The sequence below is a fragment of the Engraulis encrasicolus genome, chromosome 5 (assembly GCF_034702125.1).
Source record: "Engraulis encrasicolus isolate BLACKSEA-1 chromosome 5, IST_EnEncr_1.0, whole genome shotgun sequence".
Classification (NCBI taxonomy): domain Eukaryota; kingdom Metazoa; phylum Chordata; class Actinopteri; order Clupeiformes; family Engraulidae; genus Engraulis; species Engraulis encrasicolus.
The window spans coordinates 10,820,443-10,832,074 of NC_085861.1; the positions used below are offsets into that span (position 1 = coordinate 10,820,443).

At 47.2% G+C, this 11,632-nt stretch overlaps 1 protein-coding gene across 1 annotated transcript in view; it reads right to left on the minus strand.

Annotated features, from left to right (window-relative positions):
• Positions 1–2,011: 2,011 nt before the first annotated feature.
• The window catches only part of plekho1b (pleckstrin homology domain containing, family O member 1b), a 58,854-nt gene continuing 49,233 nt past the window's right edge, over positions 2,012–11,632 (minus strand). Inside the window, exons 5-6 of the mRNA XM_063198670.1 lie at positions 11,081–11,182; positions 2,012–9,063 (exon numbers count right to left, since the gene is read on the minus strand). Of these exons, the coding sequence (XP_063054740.1) occupies positions 8,245–9,063; positions 11,081–11,182 (921 nt within the window). The 3' untranslated portion in view covers positions 2,012–8,244. The remainder of the gene's footprint in view (positions 9,064–11,080; positions 11,183–11,632) is intronic.

Below are 11,632 nucleotides of genomic sequence, written 5' to 3' on the forward strand. Positions count from 1 at the left end.
AAACGGATCAAATCGCTACGTCCCGAATCGGAATCAGAATCGAATCGAATCGTGAGGGCAGTGCCAATGCACACCACTAGTAAGTCGCTTTGGATAGAAAGCGTCATATAAATGTAATGTAATGTAATGTTAGGTATCATGGTCGCCCAATCCATTAGACAACAGGGTGAATAGCTGCAGTTTGGTATAATGGTGGATGAGTGTGTGTGTGTGTGTGTGTGAGTGTGTGGGTGTGTGAGTGTGTGTGTGTGTGTGTGTGTGTGTGTGTGTGTGTGTGTGTGTGTGTGTGTGTGTGTGTGTGTGTGTGTGTGTGTGTGTGTGTGTGTGTGTGAGAGAGTGTGTGTGTGTGTGTGTGTGAGTGTGTGGGTGTGTGCATGCGTGCTCCCTAACCTATTTGTTTTTTGATGGTGATGTCACAGATTTGCATAATAGTATTTACATACTTCCAACACAGACTGACCAAGATGAGTGGCCTGTATTCTTTTTGGTCTGAAAAGGATATCCTGCTGGGCTGGCTACCAAGACAACCCAAACACACAGATGCACACAAGTTTGTTTATAGGCATTTATATGCACATATTTATGCAGCTTTGACACATCCTGTAGTGTGCCACACCAATTTCCCCCCAACACATCTGCATCTACTTGCACTATGCTGTTGGCAGGGCTGCTGACAACTTTACCCCCAAATTTAATATTCTCCCTGTAGTCTGGCTTAGATCCTGAAGGCTCATTCTGTGAGAATGATGCAGAGAGATTCGGAACCGGAGCTGGGAACGAGGTGGGAAATTAATCTTGAAAAGTGGAGACCCCTCACGACTCTCCAGGAAGGAAAGATATGAACATGTTGACACCTCACGCTCAGTTTTTAATTAGGTGAGCTCTTCCCACCTGGCACTGCCAACGTGTGTGTGTGTGTGCGTGTGTGTGTGTGTGTGTGTGTGTGTGTGTGTGAGAGAGAGAGAGAGAGAGAGAGAGAGAGAGAGAGAGAGAGAGAGAGAGAGAGAGAGAGAGAGAGAGAGAGAGAGATACGGGTGTGAGAAGGGTGTGTGTGTGTGTATGTGGGTGATACAAGGTGAGTCACATCTCTTTACTATGGTGGAGGACTTAGCTGTGATGACAAAAAGCTCTCCCCACCCACTACAACATAGTAGTTGTGTGATGTTACTCTTAGAAGCATTTTAAATGTGACCCATACGTGTGGAATTAATACTCATTCAACACTTAGACACCATTGCATGCTAACTTATCTGGCTCATATTAGCTGCTGCCACAAAGGTAGCATTGTCAAGGACACAAGGCTCCTCTACCAAGAACGGCCTGGGCCCTGCAACATATAATATACAACACACCACGCTGCTCAAATTCTGCTACTTCAAATCTCACCAGTTTTTGTGTATTACTATTATTGTTATTGTATTAATGTCTTTCCATTCTATTTTTCTTATTTTTTTCTATGTGCTAAATGTTCAATGTCATGTCTTCAGTGGTAATTAATTAATCACTCTATTGTTTCTCTATTTGTTATCTATGTCCTGACATAGTAGAGAGAGAAACGTAATTTCATTTTCCTTGTATGACCTGTGCATTTGAAGAAAGTGACAATAAAAGCTGACTTGACTTGACATTCTTTGAGCTGCTGGATAATGAAGGGCTTTTGAGCTTGTCACAGCTACTATAGCCTATTATATTCTCGTCTGTCAGAACCAAGTCATTGGTCAGAAGAACTACACTGTTATCACTTTGGGACGGACTTTTCAAACAAGACACAGTCACCATTTCCCAATGTCAAGTGTATGAGCCTTGGTAGTGCATGCAACGCCCATTGATTGGATACTCCGCAGAGTTCACCAAAGAGTATCCAATCACTGGGGGTGACTACAAAGGCAGACTCACTTTGAAGGGCGCATAGTAGACATTGGGAAACAGCCAGTATTGTATATCTTCTTTTCTGTGAATAACAACAAAATGAAGCACAGAATCACAGAGGTTTTTTTTAAACAGCATGTTTATTCAAATAAAACCCTGAGGATTCAGGGCTATAAACTATTGGAGACAAGGTTCCAGAGTAAATGAACATTAAACAGGTTAACACCTCATGTACATCAATGCCACCGACCATACATTCTCATTTTCACGACAACAGTGTGAACATTATTACAGTCACTGAGGAACCTATGTAGATTATTCAGGAGGGGAAACACCCTGTTTTGCGTTATAAAAAAATACCCTTACCGACACAACCTGAGCCTCAAGGCTTAACCCAATAACCGCTGATGCTGTTTAGGCCTGAATTTGGTACAATGAGGGATGTTGAAGGTCAAATAAAGGACAAACAAAATGGAGGACGGACACTGTAACATACTGCGCTGCACTGCATGTTCAAGATTATAGGAATCTTTTACACCGTTTGGTGCAATTTTTTTGAGACCACATTCCAAGAAGAAGGCCGTCAATAAAACTATGGCATTTCAGGGGACAAGCTATTTACATGGAAAACCCCAAACATTTTCCAGTGCTTCCTGTGCAAATCACACAAATCTGCTTGGGCTGCATTCCTTCACGTCAGATTGCATTTTAAATCACGGCTAAGTTGCAACCATGAGCATGTGCTGTTGTTTCAAGCATTTGTCAAGCCTCAGAGTGTGCTGTTGCTCACAGAAAGGATTTTAAGTTTCCCCAAAGCACCTCCATCCACTGACAACCTCCATAGGGTCTGTTCTACAGTTGAGGATGGGAGCAGGGCTTGACACTAACTTTTTTTGCTCACCAGCCACTGTAGCAAGTGGTTTTCCCAGAGTCTCTAGCCATTTATCCTTCCTGCTAGCCACAGTGTTGTAGTCAGTTTCTTTAGAATATTCTTGCATTTAAATACAAACAGCTGATGCAACTACTGTGATTCGTCACATCTATCAATAAGTCGCTACAGAGACTGAAATTGTTACTAGCCACAGGCAACTAAGTTACCAGCATTTGGCCGGTTGGCAGGTGCCAATGTCAAGCCCTGGATAGAAGGAAGTGTGCTGGACTTGCTACTACTCGATAAGAGTCACAAAGCGCATGCCCAAAGCCAGATTTCCTCTTCTCTACCAGTGTGACTGTGCGTGGATGCTCTGTTACAGTAACAAATGGTCTTTTGAGTGTTACCCCACAAGTATTTCTCATCTGATGGAGTTGACATGTTTCAGCCAGTTGGGTCAGACATTGACATAAAAGTTGGAAATGGCTTTAAGCTTCTGACATTATTGAGGACCTTTTTTTGGTAGAAAAATTACCTTGGAACTGTACTGCAGCCACCAGTGTAATTTTCAAATTTCTCTGTCAGAAATTCACCCGTTGGTTGAACTCTTTAACAATGTTAAACAATGTGACAGTCTGAGAATACGTAGGCCTCAGAGAGAGTGAGTGGTCCTATGGCAACCAGGATTACGTAACAAACAATGCTCTTTTCATGAGGGGCTGACCATGGTGGAGGACACTCACTCAGACAACTAGCCCACCTGGCCGGCCTGACCTCTACCGAGACAAACGAAGGTCAGATGAAAACCCTCAATACGCTCTCTCGTCAGCTTCCAGGACGATGAAAACCTAGCCTGATTATCACCGACTTTCAAATCTCCTCGAGACTTGGTCTGACCAAGAGCATAACAATTAGCATTTCCCAAACGGCATCGTTGACCAGCCTCTATTGGTTTGCTAATGGTTGGTTGGGCAGTCATGGGTGAGCGGTTAGGGCGTCAGACTTGCATCCCAGAGGTTGCCGGTTCGACTCCCGACCCGCCAGGTTGGTGGGGGGAGTAATCAACCAGTGCTCTCCTCCATGACTGAGGTACCCTGAGCATGGTACCGTCCCACCGCACTGCTCCCCATGGGGCGCCACTGAGGGCTGCCCCCTTGCACGGGTGAGGCATAAATGCAATTTTGTTGTGTGCAGTGTGCAGTGTTCACTTGTGTGCTGTGGAGTGCTGTGTCACAATGACAATGGGAGTTGGAGTTTCCCAATGGGCTTTCACTTTTCACTTCACTTGCTCCTGACAAAGTGGAAGGAGTTCCTGTTTTTTTCAGGAGCTCAGAAACAATATTTGTATTGCTCTTGGCCTGACTAGAAGCAACGCTGAAGGTGTTGTGTCACTAGAAGGGCACGGCCTGGCTAATGAAACCCCTCAATGCACTCTCCCGTCAGCTTCCCGGATGATGAAAACCCTCAATACACTCTCTACTCATCTTCCAGGACATTCAGGTTAATGAGCTACAGACATTGTCTTGAGCTGTAGCTGTAGGCGTAGAGTAGAGGTTCAGCTGTCTGCTATAGCACAGACTTGTCAGCGTGACACACCATCATCATTAACACCTCCACACTCATCCCCAAATAGTGCCGGAAGAGAGAGAGAGAGAGAGAGAGAGAGAGAGAGAGAGAGAGAGAGAGAGAGAGAGAGAGAGAGAGAGAGAGAGGAGAAGAGAAGAGAAAGGGAACACTGAAAAACAGCTGCACCGCCCGGTATCCAGATGTTTTATATTTAAAGAACAGAATGACAAAGGTAGCTGGCAAACAGTGAGTGATTGCATTCAAGAGACCACACCCATGTGTCCTCTTTTCCAGACAATAGGCAGAGCACAGAAAGTGGAATTACCTCCAGACAATAACATGACTGCTGGGGTGCATTTCTAGAAAGCGTAGCTGCTAACTGTGTTAGCTACTTTGTTGGTTGCAATGCAATTTCCCATTGGCAACTACCAAAGTTGCTAACTGCTAACAACTACACTTTCCAGAAATGCATCCCTGAACTGTTAGGAATTGGTAAAAAACAAAAAAAAACAAAACAAAACGCAACGTCCTCTCCAGTGTGACACTGGGGATTCTTGTGCTTTAGTCAAACTTTGGCAGGTCTACTTTCCACTTTACATGTCATATGGGAATGTGTGAGTTTGATGATTTATTGTTCGAAAATCAGAAATGTTGCTTTGCACAAACACACAAAAACAGGCCCCTCCTTTGTTTGTTGTCCTCAAAATCAAGCATTTTTTTTATTGCCCTACAAAAAAGCACTTTAAACAATAAAAATACAAAAAATATATATAACACTGTTGGTAATTTTTTGAGTGTGAATGACAGTGCAGAACTGAACTGAACTGTAATCACAGAAATTGTGCAAACACATTTTAACCTACACAGGAACTGTAGACCAAAGCATTGGGGTTGCTGGCTAGACATACAGTAAGCCTCTACCCTTTGGTCATTTCACCGTAAGACCTACACAGCGACTCTTACTCTTGCCCATGATTTCATTTAATGTTTGTCAGCAACGTTGCATAGTTACCCAAACTCTGAAGGAAAAAGAAATAAAAAACCCGAAAGCTTTTGCACACAACCCACCAAGATCAAGCTTGTCCAGTTTACATCAGTCTCCTTGATAAAAGGCTGGAATTTGCTAGCTGTACGACCCAACACGTGCATACTATTGTTCACGACGCCAATGCTCATACTTAACTACAGAACTAACAGAGCACTGCGAACAACACTGGAGGTATCATATACCAATCATCTATTTGTTTCCGCCATTGTTTTAAACTACCGTGAGCGCGGCGTCTCTCACCTATGCACTTGTTCGCACGAGCACGCCCAGTGTCACGTTACCGTGTGTTCAAGTGACCTGCCGTGCATAATGGGTCATAAAAAGACGCATGGCGATGCATTTGTGAGTGAAATGAACACATGCACATAATCTGTAGCAAACATATTCCAGCCTTTACAGCAGGCAGGAGAACTGAGCACGGTCCAGCAGGAGCTCACACACTTCAACTGGTATAACTAGCAAGAGCAAGTTACTGAGGGCCTATACTTAGAAGCTGGTTCAAGAGTAAACCAGGTTAAGTTAAATAATCTAATAGAAGAGCCTGGAGTCCTCATTTTCTTCACTCCAGGCTCTTCAATTAGATGATTTACCCCTTAACTTAACCTGGTTTAATCTTGAACCAGTTTCTTAGTATAGGCCCTGTGTGTGTACGTTTGTGTGTGTGAGTGTGCACACGGCCTCTTTGAAGGAACACTAAGGCAGCTTAAGTGTAGTTGTTTTTTTTGTTTGTTTCTTTTTGAATGACACCAGTTTAGGAAATGCCACTTGGGTGTAATAAGTCGAGACCTGACGCTGCTGGCCTTTGCTTTGTGTGTGGTCCTGGCTACAGTAAGATTGTCTCTTCTGCTGCTTAGGTCATTCATTCATTTGTTTGTTTGATTCGATTTACAGCATAGTCTATAGTGCAAAATGTGTGATCGGTCACTACTCCCCACCTCTCTCTCTCTCTGTCTTTCTATCCCTCCATCTCTACCAACCCATGACCTTGACCTACTGTAGGTCCGTTCAGGTTACTGCCAGTGTTGCCAGATGTGTCAGATGAAATCCCGCCCAAAAGGTTCTCAAAAACCGCCAAAATGCGGTAAATTCCGCCCAAGTTCAACAAATTCCATTGATTTCTATGGGCACAAAACTCCAGAAAAAAAAGCCAAATGGCCAATTTTTCACGTTTTTACCCCCAGACGGCCATCAAAAGTAGCCCAATTGGGCAGGTAACCGCCTAATCTTGCAACACTGGTTACTGCATGGAATTTCAGCTCGGTTTGGGTTTTTTACGGTTCGGTTCTAGTACCTGATTCTCTTGGCGCTTAACCACTGGCTCAGACTTCAGCCCTACAAGGGATTCAGCATAACAGAAACACACGAGGCTAGTCCTGTCCTGTCCTGACCTGTGTGACTGTACTTTAGAGCAGCTGTTGAAAGGGGGAGGGGAGGGGGGAGAGGGGGAGCTGTTCTCTGTTCTCTCTCTGATTTGCAAAGACAGCCCCCCCACCAAGCCACAAGTCGCCCCAAGCCACCAGCCCCACCACAACACCAATAACATGGAATCCAGTGGAGCCAGTGGACAATGTCATGTACTATCTATTGTACAGTACATGGATCTAACATTGGCTTCGTCAGTCTGGGCTCCTGGATCACAGAGTCTCACCCTGGCCCTTGTGTCTGACCCTGGCCCTCACATACGTACTATGTGCGGAGTGTAGGCTCATGTCCTGCTAATGAAGCAGGAGAGACACGCAATCGTTCATGCACGTGTGTCTGCCATGTTGGGTTCAGGAAACTTGCTTTGGAGAAGGTGGGCCCAGTGGGCTGAATAACGTGCCCCCCACCCCCCTACAGCGGAGCGAAGGTCTGCCCATGTGTGTCGAAACATTAAAAGGAACACATTCATATTCGTACAGGCTGGCATAAGAAAAATGGTGGGGGGAAGGTGGCGAGGGGCATTGCACCTCAGTGGCTGCCACCTCACCCTCTCTTCCTGGCTTTTGGTGCATTCGCTTATCAAGTCCGCTCGCAGATCCAAGTAGGTTGCTTGGCGACGGACGTGTGCTAAGACGGCCCTTTTTCGCATGCCTATTGGCTTAAAGTCAGCCAATCATGGACCTCGCTTGGGACCCGAGGCATAAACGAACGCACCACTTGTACCCACCTCAACCCACCCCCAAAATTTGGGCTTATTCATACTGTACCGCCCCCACTCTACCCCCCACTCTACAGACATATGGTGCCAGCACTTGATAGACACACCCCACCTGAGAGTTCATTGGTGCAGAGTAGGTCGGGAGAATCGAACCAGAGGCTCACTCACACCTACAGTACACAGCCTCCACACACACACACGCCTTTTAGAAACCTGTACAGTTCACACAGTCTTCAGCGGAGTCTGTGTCATGGTTTACACTCACGATGTCATATCACCGCCGCACAAAAGAAGCGCGGGTGCAGAGCTGGAGATAGCCCATGTGTGTGTGTGTGTGTCTGTGTGTGTGCGCTTGTGTTGGTGTGTGTGCATTCAGTTTCAATTCTGAAATGCGCTGCCTCTACCCTACGGTAACTTCGCTGCTGGTGTGTGGGAGCTGGTGTAGGAGGAGGTGGGGCGGGGGGTGGGGAGAGGGTGACGTTGGTAATAAATTGGTAATAATCTCATTGGTGATCCGAAAAAAAAAGCGCTTAAGGTCCACCAGGAGTGAGTCCATCCATCTCCCGTATTCCCAATGGGCCATGTGATCACCACGACAGGCTCTTCCTGCAGTGACATCACATGATGACATCACGACAGGCTCTTCCTGTAGTGACATCACATGATGACATCATGACAGGCTCTTCCTGCAGTGACATCACATGATGACATCACGACAGGCTCTTCCTGTAGTGACATCACATTATGACATCACATCAGGCTCTTCCTGTAGTTCGTCTGCTGCGGGCTCTTGACTTTGCCGCTTGGCGTGGCGTTGGCGGTGATGGGGCTGGCCGAAGCGGACGCGCTGAGGGTTCCGTTTGCCGTGCCAGCGGCGCCACCACCGCCCGAGTCCAGCTGCTTGCAGAGCGCGCGCAGCTCCTTGACCTCCTCCAGTACGTCCCGCGCCTGCCCCCATGTAGACGTGGCCTCCTCCAGGAGCCTCTCTGCCTCGGCCCGCGCCCCGCTGTCCCGCTCCCCGACTCCGCCCCCGACGCTGCCACTGCCCCTGCGCACCTCCACCAGCAGCTCCTGGGTGCGCTCCAGCTTCTGGCAGATCAGCTCCTGCAGCTGGCTGACGGGGTGCAGCGAGGCGGCCGGGGCGGAGGCCGAGCAATGCGGCATGCCCATGCCGCCCTTCCGGAACCCAGTGGAGGAGGAGGTGCCGATGGCGTGGTGGTGGCGCGGCTCCGAGTGCGTCAGGATCTCGTCCATGGAGGCGCAGCGACTCTTCTCGGCCGCCGTCAGCTTGCGTCCCGGCTGCGGCGTCCTGGCTCCGCCCCCGGCCCCGACAGCCGCCTCGGTCTGCCGGGGGAGGGACTGCGACTTGCTGTGGGTGTCGCCGGACGTGCCGGTGCCGTTGTGGGCGGAGTCTGGGCTCAGGAGCCGCTGGGGGTCGGGCGAGGAGGCGGCGGGCGTGGAGCTGCAGGAGGTGGGAGACTTGTCCACGGTGACCCGCAGACCATCCGGGAGGTCCTCCTCCTGGATCAGGTCAAGGGTCAGCATGCCCTCCGAGTTAGATGTCGACGCCTGAGGACAAAGACAGAGAGAGGGTGCGGTGAGGAGAGGATCAGTGATGAAAACGGTAGTGTGACATTTTATATTTCACCCTTATTGACGGATGAGGATTAAGAGAAAGAGAGTAAGTAAGTAAGTAGAGCAGTCATGGCCCAACAATTTTTTTTTTTTTTTTAAAGGAAAAAGTACGGCAGACTTGTGGCCCAAAGGTTGCTGGTTTGACTCCCGGCCCGGCAGGTTTGTGGGGGGAGTAATTAACCAGTGCTCTGCCCCATACTAGAGGTCTTTCTAGGTTTCTAGGTCTATCCCTGCCCAGCTAGTTTCAACAAGCTGTAAAAACGAGATCAAAATGAGCACATCCAGGCTTTGGTAGTGTACACGCATCATAAGGTGAGGCGAGGGCACCCAGACACCATAATCTACTGAGAGCCCAACACAACACAACACAACACAACACAACACAGCACAGCACAGCACAGCACAGCACAGCACAGCACAGCACAACACAACACAACACAACACAACACAACACAACACAACACAACACAACACAACATAACACAACACTACACAACATAACACAACAACACACAGCTTAGCGCTCCACACTACACATCTCTGTCTACCAGGTAAATAGTACATCTCTAGAACACCGTGTTACCCTGGAGCCAGGAACTAGGTCATTTGGCTGGCTAGTGTAAAACACAGGAGCTGCAGTGCTGTCCACCTGTTTGGCTAAGTGTAATGTAGAGCAGCGGGAGATTTGGGAGATTCTACGCTGCCTTGCCACTGTTACAGCCAAGACATAAAATACAGCTTGCCACTGTAACAGCAATGAGGGCAATGATAAATGCAAAATATTAAATAAATAAAATACACACACATTTCTAAATACATGCTGCATAAAATAAACACACATTTCTACATTTACGCTACATAAAATACACACACATTTATAATGCTATAATCGTTTCAATCTGTATTTATGATCGAGTCGCTTACTCTTACTAAATCCGTGCTGTTGTTTTGCACAAATATGGCCAAATAGCATCAACGATGTAACAATGTTTCTTTATGGCTTTGCTGATAATTATGAGTTCCATAAAATATACAATTAGTACACAGATTTGTAATGCTCCAGCTGCTGTTCTTATCTATGTTTATCATCTAACACATTTAGCTGTGCTTTTTAAAACAAAGACCGCCACCTGACTTGAAATGTGTTATACAGACTGACTCTAATTTACCGCAGACGCCATGATGCCGGCATATCTATTGGTGGAACAGTGTTGTTTTGCACACAATACTGGCCCTTGTATAGTTGTACAGTTGTACATTGTTACAATAACTGTGTGCTACTTTGCTGCTGTTAAAGTGACTGGATTAATATAATGATAAATATGAGCTACAGTTATGTATTTCTTATGTTCCAGTTTTTCTAATCTGTGTCTATAATCTAACATTAACAGTGCCACACAACTGACTTGAACTGTGCAACAGTGTTTCTTTGCAGATGCTTTGCTGCTGTCCAAGTGATGGGATCAGTGATAAAGGCAGTATGAACCTTATACGGTTACGGTGAGTAATCAGTAACAGTGCATGATTCATGTGCTCTGGGAATTATGGTAAATAAAAAACGCAGGCATGGGAAGGGCACATGAAACGGCCCACTTGTGGTATTTTCCACAGGACAACTTGTTGAAAATGTTTATATACGAGTTGCCGAGACTGGATAATATGACTGGATAATATCTACTTCCTAGAGTGCATGAAAGGCATGACACAGGCCCTGCCGTGGCCATCCGGTAGGGCACTCGCCTGCAATGCGGCTGGCCCGGGTTTGATTCCCGGCAAGGGTCCTTTGCTGACCCCTCCCCATCTCTTTCCCCCATTCACTTCCTGTCTACCTCTCATACTGTCCTGTCCATAATAAAGTCTAAAAAGACCGAAAAAAAACCATAAAAAAAGAAAGGCACGACACAAGTCTCGGAAGGAGGAGTGCTGGTGAGTCAGTGCAACGCCAACGTACCACTGCCATGAGGTGGCCTCTGGTCGGCAGGCGCCGCGTGTGAGGGATCTTCGCCCGGTCACGTGTCGGATGGGCCAGGAAACTCTCTTCCTCCACCGTGACCTGAGAGAGGGGGAGAGAGAGAGAGGAAGAGAGAAACGTAAGTGAGAGCGACAACAACTCAGGCTACCTTTTTAGAGCCAAAACTCTAAAAGTGCTGCTGTGCTTTGAGATTCAGGAAGAAAGAGCAGACTTATGTTTGGGTGTGGACGCTGTGAAGTGCTGTGGGTCCCTCCAAACACCGATGACAAGACACTGCAATGCAACCAGGACATCCATCAGAACACTGGCAGCAGTCTAGGGCAGTGATGCCCAAACAGTGGTGGGCCACGAATGTATTCCAATGCCTCTTTTCCACTGCCGGTTTTCTGGTAGGCCTACAGCTCGACACAGCGCGACTCGGCCTCCACTTTTTGGTCTTCGATTGAGCTGTGTGGTGCCCAATCAAAAAACAAAAAGTGGCGGCCGAGTCGCGCTGTGCCGAGCTGTAGGCCTACCAGAAAACCGGCAGTG